The sequence below is a fragment of the Stenella coeruleoalba genome (assembly GCF_951394435.1).
Source record: "Stenella coeruleoalba genome assembly, chromosome: 21".
NCBI lineage: Eukaryota > Metazoa > Chordata > Mammalia > Artiodactyla > Delphinidae > Stenella > Stenella coeruleoalba.
Window position 1 is genome coordinate 30,077,047 of NC_137167.1, and position 15,098 is coordinate 30,092,144.

A 15,098-nucleotide genomic window follows, 5' to 3' on the forward strand; every position below is an offset into this window, starting at 1 on the left:
GGGAGAACACTTCTCCCTCTTCAGAAACTTACTTAAGCTCGAAAGCCAGGAGACCACCACAGGTCAAAATGGCTGCTCAGTCAGCTACCTTGGTCCCCTTGAGCTGATGAAAACTTTCCGGGTCGCCTCTGGTGGCCAGGAAATGTTGATACTGACCCGGAAGCCGTAGAGGAAGTGACCGGCTCACTCAAGCAACCACGGAACTTTCTAAGTACTCCGGGGAACCTTGGAATTTTATGGAATTTACTCCAATTGGGATATAGCTGATGATTTTTCTTATAATTAGTTTGGCTTATGTGTTTCTTTATTTGTTGAATTTTTATTTTGTTCATTTGTTTTTTGAGAAGGATGACAGAGGTAAACTACCATTCTCATCATTTCATTTCAAGGCTACAGGTATGAAATGATTTATCACTAGGATGTTAATGTTGTCTGTCCAGCTATTTACCAGGTTTCTCCAGTGTAAAGTTATGCTCTCGTCATGTCAAAAAGTGCATTGTTTTGGAAGGATTTCACTATGTGCGGCCCTTAAGGAGTGGAGAGTTCTACTCTACCTCCTGGATTGCTGATATCCACCTGAATTATCAGGAATTCCTCTCCATGGGAGATTTGTACCCTCCCCCAATTTATTTATATAGTTAGTCTTTTATTTAAATCAGTATGAACTCTTGGATATTTACTTTGTACCCTGGGTTATAGTGAATACTACTTAATTATTTTGTTGCTCAGAATCTTCCAGTTTTGGCCCTTGGGAATTCTTTTAGTTGATTTCTGTTTTCCTTTGACATAATCCCATCTGTGCCTGTGTGTGTATGTGTGCGTTTATTGTTTTGTTGAATTAACACTTCCTCACTGTCTGGAACTACAAGAGTCTCCAGGTTCATCTTGTACATTTCCTGCTCCAGACCTAGAATGACCTATTTCTCCAGGAACATGGTTTCTTTTCATTGGCAAATATGTTCAAAAACAACAACAACAACGTAGATCTGAATGCGTCCATTGCTACAGGGGAGTGCTTGTTTCTTGGCTTCTCAGCTGACAGTGTGAGGAAGTTTTTGTATGTTCTGACCTATGTATGTCCACCTAAGTTGCATCTACCGATCCATTGATCCATATATACATATAGACATAGATGCATGTCTATAAGGAATAATCGTTTATATTAACATAGTAATATAAATATTTATAATATTAAGCTATCAACATAGCTTAATACGTTAAGCTCCGTCATCCATTAGCACATGGGCTGTTATAGCCGTCTCCCCTCACGTGTCTGTTACCCCCAGGCTAACTGCGCAAGAGCCTGTGAAGGGCTCACTTCCCCAGCGAACAGCGAGCTCTCAGCATCCTGTACCGCGTCCGGCCGCCGGCAGGGGGAGCAGAAGCGCCACGTGGCGTGACGCACATAGGGCGCATGCGCTTTCTGCCCGCGGACCTCGAGGACGCGCCTGCCCCCGAGAGCAAGCGGTTTGTTTCCTCAGGACAGACCCGACCTGAAGGTACGTATTTTTCTCAAAGAGCGGTAAAGTGCTTTCCGTTTTGTGGACTTTTCCAAGTGTTTTATTCTTCACTTTCTCGTGCACTGATTTAGCAAGACTTCTTTTACAGAAGTATGCGTTCGGTGAGGGGTTTGGGGTGAAAATCACAGGAGGCTGTCGTATTTTTTACGGGTTCAAGATAATTTCTGAGGGGAAATCCCACTACAGATTCGGAGGAAGGGACCCGTGTGGACGCTGGTGGAAGCACCACGACGAGCCGGGGTGTTTGGTCGAGTGACTTGGGGACACAGGAAGGGCCTGGTCAACACGCACCCGGTTCCCAGGTGAAAGGGAAGTAGTGTTTGCAGCGCTACACGTGTTTATTACTTTCTAGAGGGTAGTTTTTCTATAAAGTGAAAGTAGTTGAAAAAACATTGAAAAATAGAAGAGTAGGTGTATTAAAACTCCCAACCATGTTTAAATGTTGATATTTTATTCACATCCAAATCAGAATTTATTATGATTTCACTTTGCAGGCTTTAAAGGAAGTTGCCTTCTCTCTCATATATTTAAAATAATGCTTCTCAGTGTATCTCGTTTTCAAGTTGAATTATTACCATGATTAACTTTTTTTGTGTGACCCAATGACAGCCCTAGATACTTTTGAATTTCATCTTATGACAGGTCTTCTGCAGGACCTCAGTGTGACAGGAATTGTTGAAATAAACCGAGGACACTCCCAAATTTATAAAATTGTCATAAAAAGACATGGAGGGAAAATATTGATTTTGAAACAAAAGCTTATATTCAAAATGACAGTAGATTGTTTTTAAACGGTTTTTCAGAATCTTGTATTCTTTCTTGCACCAGTAGTCTGAGACATCTCAATTCTAAGTTTTATTTATTTATAAATTTTATTTTACTTATTTATTGTTTCTGCCTACATTGGGTCTTCGTTGCTGCGCGCGGGCTTTTCTCTAGTTGTGGCGAGTGGGGGCTACTCTTCATTACTGTGCACGGTCTTCTCATCGCACTGGCTTCTCTTGTTGTGGAGCATGGGCTCTAGGCCCACGGGCTTCAGTAGTTGTGGCTCACGGGCTCTAGAGCTCAGGCTCAGTAGTTATGGTGCACGGGCTTCGTTGCTCTGTGGCATGTGGGATCTTCCCGGACCAGGGCTCGAACCCGTGTCCCCTGCATTGGCAGGTGGGTTCTTAACCCCTGCGCTACCAGGGAAGCCCTAGAATATTTTAAAGACAGAAATTTGAGCTGTCAGATAATCCTAGGAGAGAGAAAGTTCCCAAAAGGAGATCATGCTTTGGTTCCAAGTAAAAGGTTGAGATACACTCATTGCATTTAATTATGGGGGAATAACTGTGATCTTATCAAAATTTATTAACGAGATCATTAGTGATTTTTACAAGTGAGGCAGTGTGACCAAGTATGTACTGTCACCATACTGTGACCAAGTATGTAGTGTTTTTCAGTTTTATTTTGAAGGGGAAAGGTCACGTGGCAGGGATGAGATGTAAACTGGCTTAGAGCTGGTTTTTATTTCAAGAGTGTAGAGACTAAATGAGTTTAAGGAGATGGATGGGGAAGTGATGAAGAGGTTGCTGGTACAATAAATTCAGTTTCTAATCTATAATATGAAATATTTGAAGGAGTAGGTGAAAAAGGGGTACAACTGGAGAAGTTGGATTTAGTTAGGAATAGAGATGACTTTTCAGTTTTTACATGAGAAGACACACTGATGAGTTGGAGTCCAGGAATAAGTACAGATTTCACGCCAGTGAGCAGAACTGTTTCTTCACATTATCTAATTCATCTCTGCAGTCGGAAGTGAAGCCATTTTTGAAAAGAGGAAAAGAGAATTTGTGAGATTTGAAAGGTACAGAGAATATTGACATATTAATGAAGCATGGCAGAGTGATTAGTAAGCCATAGTAAGATGCCAGATATTCAGACAAAGCCTTTGGGAGATACATGACACTGTAATTAGACCAGATCAATACCTAAACCTGAACTGTGACAGATGCAGCCATGGGAAGAGGAGATATTTGGGGTCATCTGGGACTGGCGTCTCAGCGGATATGGGGAAGGACTAAGGGGCATTAGAATTGTTGGTCTTGGTGTGTATATGCTGAAATGAGTAATTGTGTGTTACACTGACCCGTAAAAATGAGGAGAGGTGAGGGCTGATTTTGGAAATTGAGGTCAGTGAACTGGAGGTTCCCATGTAGTAGGAGAACCTGGGCACGGGCAGTATTTGTAGGGACAGGCTGAAAGGAGGAGGTTTGTGAGGGAGAGGTCTCTGGTCATGGATCTGACTGGTGACATATACAGGTAAAACCTGGTTTTGGTGTCTACCCACAAGATTAGAATATTTAGTTATTTGATATTCAGAGATGGGCAGAGCTCATTTTAAATTCTTATTCTGTCGATTTCTAGCCGCACAATTTTGTCATATAAATAAAGTTTCCTGAACCTAGCGCACATCAGTTGTTAAATGTGTGACTAGGGCTTCCCTGGTGGCGCAGTGGTTAAGAATCCGCCTGCCAACGCCGGGGACACGGGTTCGAGCCCTGGTCTGGGAAGATCCCACATGCCGCGGAGCAAGGAAGCGTAGCCCCTGCTCGCCGCAACTAGAGAAAGCCCGTGCACAGCAACAAAGACCCAACTCAGACAAAAATAAATAAATAAATTTATTTAAAAAAAGAAAAATGTGTGATAATCCATAAAGGCAGGGTTGTTGTGAGTATTAAATGCAACAACGTATGTGTGTAAGCAAATACATGTGAATTCCACTCAGGGTCTCACTAACACTAGCAGATTTTTTCTTTTCTGTTTCCAGGTCCTCAGCATCAAAGGGTTTTAATCATATTCTGTTGACACAGTGTCAGTATTTGGTGATGTAATATATTTAATTGTAAACTTTGTTTTAGGTAGTACTTGAGAGTTGACAGATTCTTTCATATCCTTAAATTATAAAATGAAGGGATAATCTTGTTCATAAAAATAACTAGAATTCCAGGCACCATTTCACTGAGATATCCCAGTCAATAAATTTCCTCCAGAATGAAAGCCCTTCACTATATTTTATGAGCCTGTCTGCCTTATGGGGATTGTGCAGCATAACTGTAGCATTATGACACTTGTACTCCTGCTTGGTTCTGTGCAAGGGGTTGTATATGCTAGACTCGCATGATGAGACTCATTGAGCACTTGAGCAAGGGATGGGTCTCTGAATTGTTTCCGCTCAGCATGAAAGAGATTCCAGAGTTGCTGGGTCACGTATCCAAGGCCCTGAAGTATACAGCTAGGGTTGAGACACTGACATTGCCTGAATTCCACATGTGGAGGAGCCAGATGACTAAAGGCAAGTTATCTTGAGCGAGAGTACGGGACACTGCTGAGCTGAGACGGGTGTTGCAAAACAATGCTAGGGGACCTCACCAAGATTTATAGAATCAGCGACTCCAGAATGGCGTCCTGGGTTATGGATACGAGACTCTCCATATGGCAGGAGTCAGGTTCTCTTAGGATTTGGTGCCAGTGATGGAGTTAAATAATACATCAGAACGCCGCATCTAATTAAACTGTAAAGCCCCATACTTGTGTTTTGTTATCTATGTAGTGAGGATGTCAATATCTGCATTATGAGCGTCACAGACTTACAGTCGACCCTTGGAGAGGAGAGCCCTCTCCCCATTTGTCCTTGTCGCCGCTGCAGACACGTGTGGGTTGAGGAGTCACTACCATGTGAAGGTTTGCAGATTCAGGACGCTGGGCATGTCTGGGAATGTTAGAAAAGACTGGAGTCTCTTGGCTTCTTTCTCTTTCCTCAGCTTTGCTTAGCTTTTGAACTGTCCTTTGGTGAGAATACACAGGAAGACAGGGCGACTGAGTTCCAGACAATGCAACCCCAGGTGAGTAGCACTTGCTCTTCCTCGTGAATTGATACCTGCTTTTCCAGGGGAGGAGTGTGTTTCCCGTCTTGGCCTGGATCTCCTGTGTGCCCCCGTGAAGTTAAATTACTGCTGTCATATTTCCTCAGGACTCTGGGAGGCTTATGGCAGGTCGGGGATTGATCAAGAAATAATCCCCTACCCAATATTTACACTTTATTCCGTTCCCCACCCCCTTCATCATGTCCTTGAAGAAAAGGTGAAAAGTTGTTTCTTCTAATGTATCCCATGTTAGTGTCCGCTTTGGGCTTAGGCATGTGGTGGACACAGGTGATGGAAATGAGTAAGAGCAAACGTTTGTAGTCCTACAGGGAGGCAGATGTTTCTTCAGGTGAGTTCAGTCCATCCAGTGATTCAGATGCTGCAGAGGAGGGCTGTGCAGCATTGAGATTGGGGTAGCAGGGAGGAGAGCAATGAGGAATAATTCATTTATTTTTCCCAGTTTTAAATTTATTCAAGTGTTTATAGAACACACTTGAACATTTAAATAACTTGAAAAAAGAAAACAATTCTTCTTACCCCTCTTGCTCCCAAAACCCCAGTTTCCTTCTTTGTAATTAAACTGTGTTGAAATTTGAAAACAGAAAGAAATGTCTGGGGCTTCCCTGGTGGCGCAGTGGTTGAGAGTCCGCCTGCCGATGCAGGGGACACGGGTTCGTGCCCCGGTCCGGGAAGATCCCACACGCCGCGGAGCGGCTGGGCCCGTGAGCCATGGCCGCTGAGCCTGCGCGTCCGGAGCCTGTGCTCCGCAACGGGAGAGGCCGCAACAGTGAGAGGCCCGCGTACCGCAAAAAAAAAAAAAAGAAAGAAAGAAATGTCTGGAATCGTTTTCTTAATTCGGGCTGTGCATTGCGGAAAAAGGATTGTAACGGAGTAAACCTAGGTTCTTGTAGCAACTTTTGAAGGACTGGAAAGATCAGGTTCAACTGAGGGGCCTCTATTTCCCGTTAGCATATAGACAGGGTTGTGATAACGGGAAGAATAATGATAACCCATGCTTGAAGGTCCCAGAGAAAATGGAAACGCAGAGCCTCACCACAGGAGGGTCAGGCCAGGACACTCCTTCTGCACAGCAGTCTCAGGCCCCTTGGGGTTTGCTTCTGAACTGTACGACTTATTCTCTGTCGCGAACATGTGAGTTGTGTAGAGATGAGAGAGGCCACCCCTGATTACCCACATTCTCTTGGAGGATGTTCAGTCCTACAGAATTTGGCCATCATCTGTGCCCACGTTATTTCCACCACAGTTATCTCACTCATGTTCATAATGATGTTATGTTTTCAAAGTGGGTGGATATTTCTGTCTGCGTGAAAGACACACGACATGTCACCATAAACATTTGACTGGAACCCCAAACAGGGTTGAGCTTTCTCTTATACAGCAACCCAACCGCAGCACTGCCGTGTCCAGTATCTTCCCGTGGCCCTTTGTAGGGAAGGCCCTGGCTTCACAAAATGTCCATGATGTTTTAGGAATTAGTGACCTTCAAGGATATAGCTGTAGACTTCACCCAGGAAGAGTGGGCCCTGCTGGACACATCCCAGAGAAAGCTGTACAGAGATGTGATGCTGGAGAGCATCATTCATCTGGTGTCTGTGGGTGAGTCTGTCAACACTGATATATGTTTAACAAGTATCCAGAACAGCTTCCACGTATCCCCCTCCCTTCTCAACCCTCATTCACATTCTTTCATGGTTCTTAAAACTACTTGAAGTTAATTCATTTGTTTATTTATTTACTTACACCTGTTTTGTCAGCCCAAAATAATATAGTTTTCCTGACCACTCTTCCCTTTCTCTCTTCTTTATCTTTAACAATCAGGAATTCAATGAATATTTTTAAATGAATAAAAGTAATAAATATTTACTAAATAACTGTCCTGCTCTGTATACTCACCTGATGGTTAAAAATTTATTTTTGAAAATGATACAAGTGATCTATTTCCAAAGAGAAAATTAGATTGTTCTGGTGGAGCTTCTGTGTTTCGGATTCTTTTTTAAAATGTAAAGTTCATCCTACTGTGGGAACATGTAATTTCTCCGTTGAAAATGCTGAGGATTCTTCACTCTGGCTTTGACCTTGGGCCTGCACACCAGCAACAGGAAGAGCTCCCTGTGTTGTCACAGTGACAGTGTTTCAGCGTTGGGGGTGCTCTTCCCTGGGCTGTCCTCCAGTGTTCACCTTGTCCCTCCTTGGTGTCCTGCCCTCAGATTAAAGGACATGCATGGTTCTCAGCAGAAAATGCAAAACCAATGTATCTTTTTTCCCCCCCACAAACAGGGTATCAACTCCGCAAATCATATGTGACTTCCCAGTTGGAGCAGCGAGTGGAGCTGCGGAGGGAAGGAAAAGGAGTTCAGCAGTGCCTGAGTCCAGGTGAGCTCCAAGCTTACATGTGCTCAGCACGAGGAATCCTGATATTGGGAGAGCAGAAGCTGGGAAATGGCCGCTGCAGATTTTGTTTCTTTTTTTAGTATTTATTTATTTATTCATTCATTCATTTTTTTGGCTGCGTTGGGTCTTCGTTGCTGCGCGTGGGCTTTCTCTAGTTGAGGCGAGCGGGGGCTACTCTTCGTTGCGGTGCACGGGCTTCTCATTGCGGTGGCTTCTCGTTGCGGAGCACGGGGCTCTAGGCGCACAGGCTTCAGTAGTTATGGCACATGGGCTCAGTAGTTGTGGCTCACGGGCTCTAGAGCACAGGCTCAGTAGTTGTGGTGCACGGGCTTCATTGCTCCATGGCATGTGGGATCTTCCCAGACCAGGGCTCGAACCCATGTCTCCTGCATTGGCAGGTGGATTCTTAACCACTGCACCACCAGGGAAGTCCTCACTGCAGATTTTCTTGAGTGAGTTATGTTTTTAGGAAAGCAGTAGAGGCCACTGGGGCCTATACTCTCTTTTGCACTTTCTTTTGGCCTCAGAAAGGGACTGTTCATGTCCTTTTAGAGTTAAAGTTTCACATAGTGTCCTTTGTCCTGTTCCCTTCCCTTTGACAATTTCCCTTCTCTTTACCAATCTTGATTTTATTTTTTCTCTTATATCAATCCTGAAGATACTTCCTAATTTTCAATTTTCTGAAATGTGTTTCAACTCACTTTACTTCCTTTTCACATTCCTGCTCTGTGTCAGGGTCAGTATTTGAAACATACTCACACGGGCCTTGCATGCTTTCAGCAGGTTTCTTTCTCCAATGCCACACTAGCATTTTTTAACAGTACTTTAGACAGGAAAAGTGGCCTTATGGGAGAAGAAATAATATTTGTACAAGATATCTGCAGAAAGGACCCATCTAATTGTATGTCAGTGGTGAGTTTCAAGGGGGTAAACCCTTTCCTCCATATTAAAGACATGGGAACTGAAAGGCTTTAGAATGCAGGACACGATGGTTATTTGAGTTGGATGTAAATGCTGCCCCAGCAGAAGGTTGTGGGCAGTTTCAATTTAGGGAAAAATTAATGTGTGCTCAAAACCGTAACCTGAGTTCTTATAAAAGAACAATTGCCTAAACGTGGCTCATACTTGAAGTCTTTGAAACTAGTGAAATCTTTAACAAGTTTGATAGCCCAGCAGTTGAAATGTTATGAAACAGGAAATCTCTTTGTGTTGTGGAAGATAACACGCAATGCATATGTAAACAACATGGGGAAGATTTCAGCAGGAGACACTCACCTCATGGTCAAAGTAGAAGTCATGCGGCTTCCCTGGTGGCGCAGTGGTTGAGAGTCTGCCTGCGGATGCAGGGGACATGGGTTCGTGCCCCGGTCCGGGAGGATCCCACATGCAGCGGAGCGGCTGGGCCCGTGAGCCATGGCCACTGAGCCTGCGCGTCCGGAGCCTGTGCTCTGCAACGGGAGGGGCCACAGCAGTGAGAGGCCCGCATACTGCAAAAAAAAAAAAAAAAAAAAAAAATCTGTTATGTTGCTCAGTTTATATTTTTATGCAGCTTTCAACATAATTACAGAGACTTGGTTCAGTCATAATCTAAACTGAAAAATATAATACAAAATAATGTAATCTGTCATATCACTGTTTAAAAATGTATATGGTAAAAGTTAATACAAACATGGAAGAATAAACATATAGTTTGTGACTAAAGCTTGATGTTAAAGTAATATTTCTCTTTTGGAAATGTCAAACCTTTCTGCATTTTCCTACCTGTCCTGCCACAATCATTCCTATCTTGAACAGGTCAGAGGAGAAGAGAGAGGGGATGGGAGACCAGGGCCAAGGTGGGGTAGGAGAAAACCAAAAGCGATCAGGAGAAAGCACAGGTGGGTGAGGGGGCAGCAGTTCCTAAGGTGCGCGGCTGGCATCTGAGGCACAAGGCGTCACTGGAGCAGGGATAGAGTGAAGGGAGCGTTCAGTGAACTTAGGGGCTGGCAGAAGCAGAAAGCAGTGTGTGATCCAGGACTGGATCCTGGAGAGTGGAAAATTAACAAATAGCATTTACATTAGCACCAAAAATAATAAAATACTTAAGAATATATTTATCATAATAGATTTGTACACTGAAAACTACAGAATGTTTTGAAAGGAATTAAAGATATACGAAAAAAGGAAATACCTAAATGCCCTAAATGAAAGTGATTATGGATTGGGTGACTATATATTAGATGACAATACTCCCAAACTGATCTACAGATGAAATGTAATCTTTATCAAAATCCCCAGTTGGCATTTTTGAGATCAGCAAGCTGACCATAAAATTCACATGGAAATTCAAGGACACAGAATAGACAAAACAACCTTGAAAGGAAAAATAAGTTGAGTCCTCATACTTCTCGGTTTCAGATCTTACCACGGAGGTACATTAATTAAGACTCTGTGATATTGGCAAAAGAACAGATTTATAGATCGATGGAATAGAATTGAGAGTTCAGAAATAAATGCTCACACTTATGGTCAATTTATTTTTGACAAGGGTACCAAGAACATTCAGTGCGAGATGTGAGTCTTTTTTATGTGGGCATCTACATGCAAAGGAAGAAACTGTACCCATATCTAACATATTTTTAAAAACCTAAAATGGATAAAATACCTAAATGTAAGAGCTAATATCACAAAACTCTCAGGAGAAAACAAAGACGCAAATATTTGTGCCCTTGGATTAGGCAATGATTTCTTAGATAATGACGTCAAAAGCACATGCAACCAAAGAAAAATTGATAAATTGGACTTCATCAAAATGAAAATAAAAGTTGAAAGACAACCCACATGGGGGTAATTCTATGACTGATGTCTTGTGAAATCTCTTGTGGAGGTCTGAAGAAAGCAACACCACAGCTATAATTTGTAAAGAAGCAGCAGTCACTTGTATATGCTGAGACAGGGGGATGGTGGTTGTTTTTTGGCTTGGACGACGTCCATATTTTGTCTGTGTCCAGGGTGGAATTGTTTTCGTCTTGATTCATCATTGTCGTATAATGGCCTTGAGTGACGCTGATGTTCTGTGGGATTGTTATGTTCACCGGACAACCGTGACCCAGCTGAGGGTACCAGACCAGCTTGCGGCTGACAAGGTCTGCTCTCCTCTCATACAATTCAAAGATGAGGGCAGAAGGGGAGCTGGCGCATTCAGGGCATCTGCTCTGGACTCTAGGCCCAGGAAAGAACAGAAGTGGAGTAAAAACCTGATGGAAAATATTGGAGCCACAGTGAGCCTGACTGGAGGAGGAAGGGAACTGGGCTGGTGGTGAGAACGACCCTCGGCAAAGGGGTGAGGCAGGGTCCAGGCAGCCAGTGAGCCCTGGTTCATTCCCCTTAGGGCCGGTGCCTCCCCAGTCCCTCCGGATGTTGGTCCCCCGCCTTCCCTTGCATCGGGAACAGATGTCGGTTTTCTCCCTACCCACGCCCTCAGCTCTGCTCCACCCACTCCCATACCCATTGCACTCAGCTCAGTCCTGGAAGCCGCTTCAATGCCAGCCCCACAGGATCCGGGGCTGAGCCTCTCTCACTCCAGATGCCAGCTCAGAGCGGAGAGATGTACAAAGGCTGATCAGTGACCTAATTCACGTGCCACAGTGGCTTCCCTATGCCTCATTTGAGAACATTCCAAATAGTAAGTGAACTGATACAAGATAGAAATGTCTACCACAAAAATCATTTCGTATGGAGCATTCATGACAGTGAAAAACTAGTTGAACTAAAAGAAAACAGAAAAACCCTTTGGCTTTTACCCCGAAAATTAATGCGTAAACTGTATGTGAGGTAACAATGAAATGACACTGCACATTGGATCCAACAGGAGTGCACCAGTGGGCATGTTCATGCCACACGCTCTGGGCGCTGTGTCACTGTCACCTGGGCCCAGTGGGCTGAGTCTCCTAGAGGAAAATGGCCTCAAGCGTTTACAGTTTATCTCAGGAACTACTTTTACTCCTGCTCTTGGGGGACCAATGGTCATTTTCTCCTCCAGGAAGGCGAACTTTCTATTGCCCAAACTTCTCTAGCGTTTTAATTTGATTAAGGAGAAGAATAACAAGGAACCATACGAGTAATTACTAAGTGCTTCTGAATGATCCCTCTAACATAGTACAGGAATTTGGTGCTGTTTTATTATTGTCACTATTAAATCTGGATTATCATATTTATAATACATATTAAAAGTTAATTGATTTATTTATTTTCTCCATGCTGCGTGGCTTGCGGGACCTTAGTTCCCCGACCAGGGATTGAACCCCGGCCGAGGCAGTGAAAGCCACTGGACCACCAGGGAATACCCAGAAGTTGATTTTAGAAATCTGCTACAGCTTGTTTTCTAGAGAATCAGCAGAGTGGAAAAATTAAAGTGCCTTTTTAGTTTTGCATGATGTACATTGCTGATTCATGTGATAATATGTTCTAGGCATATAAAGACTAAAACAATGTCTATTTTACATTCTATCTTAGGGTCTGTCATCTAGCAACATTTCATGCTAGGCTCATTCACACACTACAACACTGTCGATGTACAGAAGAAGCTCTTCCAAAATAACTGAAATTAAAAAATTATGTAAAATGAAAAATGTACATTGAAATATAACCGTTATGAAATTTAAAATCAATAGTACTAACAAATATTTTTTATAGCACATGTCAAATATTGTAGATTAAGGTAGTCTAGTTAATAGTAATGTGAACGTTCAAATAAAGTGCTCTTTACCAGGAAATGATATATTTAAAGTATGCCAGAGTGTGAATCACTTAACATTTCAGATGAGAACATTAACCAATACTGGGAATCCTTCATAAATATAAGGGGGTAATAATAATTTCATTATGTGGAAAATTAAAAGACATTAAACTATAATTTCAGATAACCCATTCTTTTGCAAATATACACTTTTTAAAAAGTTAATCAGCACAGAGGATTTTTAGGGCAGTGAAAATACTTTGTATGACATTATAATGATGATAAATGTCATTATACATTGTCCAAACCCACAGAATGTACAACGCCCAGAGTGAACTGTGAACTATGCACAGTGGGTGATTATGATGCCTCAGTGTAGGTTCATCCCTAGTGAAAAATGTACCATCTGGTGGTAGTGTCGATAATGCAGGAGGCCATGCGTGGGTGGGGACAGAGGGAAATGGGAGATCTCTGTACCTTCTCAATTTTGTTGTAAACCTAAAACTCCTCTAAAAAACTGTCTTTAAAAATTTTATTAACATCACATATCTTTCAAATTCTAACATAATATTAGTAATGTAAACTAGAATATATTAACAGTATTCATAATTTGATATTAAATTATCATTACTTTTAATTACTGCATAATTCAGTATTAATGGTATAAGCACAGGTTATATGTTAATGAAATTGAAATTTATATGTTTACCATTAAAATATTCCGCTATGACTTAATATTTTCACTAATTACTGTATCATCAATACTGCAATGATTATTATTTTAATTCACCCTTCTACTCAAAATCTCATTGGTTTTTCTTTGGAATTCCAGATATGACTGCAGTCCACCTATCATAGAATCCTGCTATTCTAAATCTGAGGGCTCTCACTGCCTGGGCGCTGCAGGAAGAAATGTAACTTTGTTTTCACCTCAGTCATATTTGATTTCTAACATTTTAATTAAAACTTTTAAAATGTGAAAACCCCTAAGAATAGTCTCTTTATTAAATGCAGTGGAACTTGAATTTAGCTATAGCTCTTCTCATTCAATTCAAAGATGCTTTTCAGAACGCTTCCACATGCATGTGATCGTGAATCACCGTTTGGATAACCTTTCTCGGGGCTAGTTTTCCCCAAAGGGCAGCTGTACAGTTTGTCTTCAGGAACTAATAAACTGAGTGAGGGATACCTTTGAATATTAAATGTAGTGGGGATATTAATCTTCTAAATACAGCGCAGTTGTCACCCAGAGGTTGCCTTCCCACATGGAGAAGACTAGAAACCAGCTGATTGTTCTCCTTGCTGCAGTTACGGCTGATTTACTCGGAGGACCGTGGCTGGGCTCTGGGCACTGTGGAGAGGAGGGTCACAGAGCAGTGCACGCGAATGAGCTGGCAACACTAGAACCAGCTGTAGAGATAGTTCTGCATGTCATTCAATATCTTATATATTTAAACTTAGTAATCTCCAGGTCTTAACGCATGTCTTATGGAGGAACTTCTCAAAGGATTTGAGGACCTGCTTTCTTATGTGGGAGGTATTGTCCGTGTATAACTGTAGTGTGAGGTGATGGAATACACCAGGGGTAGAAAAACCTGGTTCCCATGCACCATCTGAGGACACAGAGGTAGGTGACAGAGAGAGTGGTTTTCATGTCCTGTATGGAAAACAGCAGTGAGAGCCCTCCCCAATAACATGAACTGAAACCTAGAAATAAGGTGCATACAAGTTCATCGTGATAGACATTTGTTTTACTGCTGTTACATGAACTACTGCCTCTCAAAAATGTTTTAAGACGATGATACAGGCTTGCCTTGGAGACACTGTGCGATCAGCTCCAGACAAGAGCAAAAAGTGAACATTGCAATAAAGCAAGTCACATGAAAGTTTTGGTTTCCCAGTGCATACAAAAGTGACGTTTACACTATGCTGCAGCCTCTTAAGTGTGCAATAGCATTATGTCTGTCTAAAAAGTGTACAGACCTTAGTTAAAAATGCTTTACTGCTAAAGAATGCCAAACATCATCTGAGACTTCAGTGAGTCCTGCAGTAACATCAAGGTCACTGATCACAGAGCACCATACCAATATAATAATAATGAAAAAGTTTGAAATATTGCAAGAATTGCCAAAATGTGACCCAGAGACATTAAGTGAGAAGACGCTTGAAAAAATGGCGCCAATAGACTTGATCAATGCACAGCGTTGCCACAAACCTTCAATTTGTGACAAACTCAGCATCTGTGAAGCGCATAAAGTGCAGTCCAGTAAATCGAGCAGGGCTGTGTTTCAAACATTTTCATGTCAGATCAGTCTGGCTGGTTCTTCTGAAGACTGTCAAAAGTCACTACAAATAAAAAAGTCTGAGCAAACGTCACAGCCGAGAGAAGCTTAAGCTGTTACATGAAGCTTAAGCTGTTACATTACACAGCCGAGAGAAGCTTAGTTAATAATGTATCAATACTCACGAGTCGCGTCAAATACGGCAGTGGTGCACGATGGTAAGAGAGTACGTGGTGCAAGCAGCTTACTGAAGGGTGAGACC

General features: G+C 42.3%; 1 protein-coding gene across 2 annotated transcripts in view; it reads left to right on the top strand.

Annotated features, from left to right (window-relative positions):
• The first annotated feature begins 76 nt into the window (after positions 1-76).
• LOC307179672 (zinc finger protein 705A-like) overlaps positions 77-15,098 on the top strand; it is a 33,891-nt gene continuing 18,869 nt past the window's right edge. The window contains exons 1-5 of one of the 2 annotated variants that reach the window (XM_079909196.1): positions 77-396; positions 1,287-1,499; positions 5,324-5,404; positions 6,916-7,042; positions 7,724-7,819. In XM_079909196.1, coding sequence (XP_079765322.1) covers positions 5,393-5,404; positions 6,916-7,042; positions 7,724-7,819 — 235 coding nt within the window. In that variant the 5' untranslated portion in view covers positions 77-396; positions 1,287-1,499; positions 5,324-5,392. Of the gene's footprint in view, positions 397-1,286; positions 1,500-1,764; positions 1,823-5,323; positions 5,405-6,915; positions 7,043-7,723; positions 7,820-15,098 lie in introns of those variants that run through there. The other variant, XM_079909197.1, reaches the window with a different exon arrangement.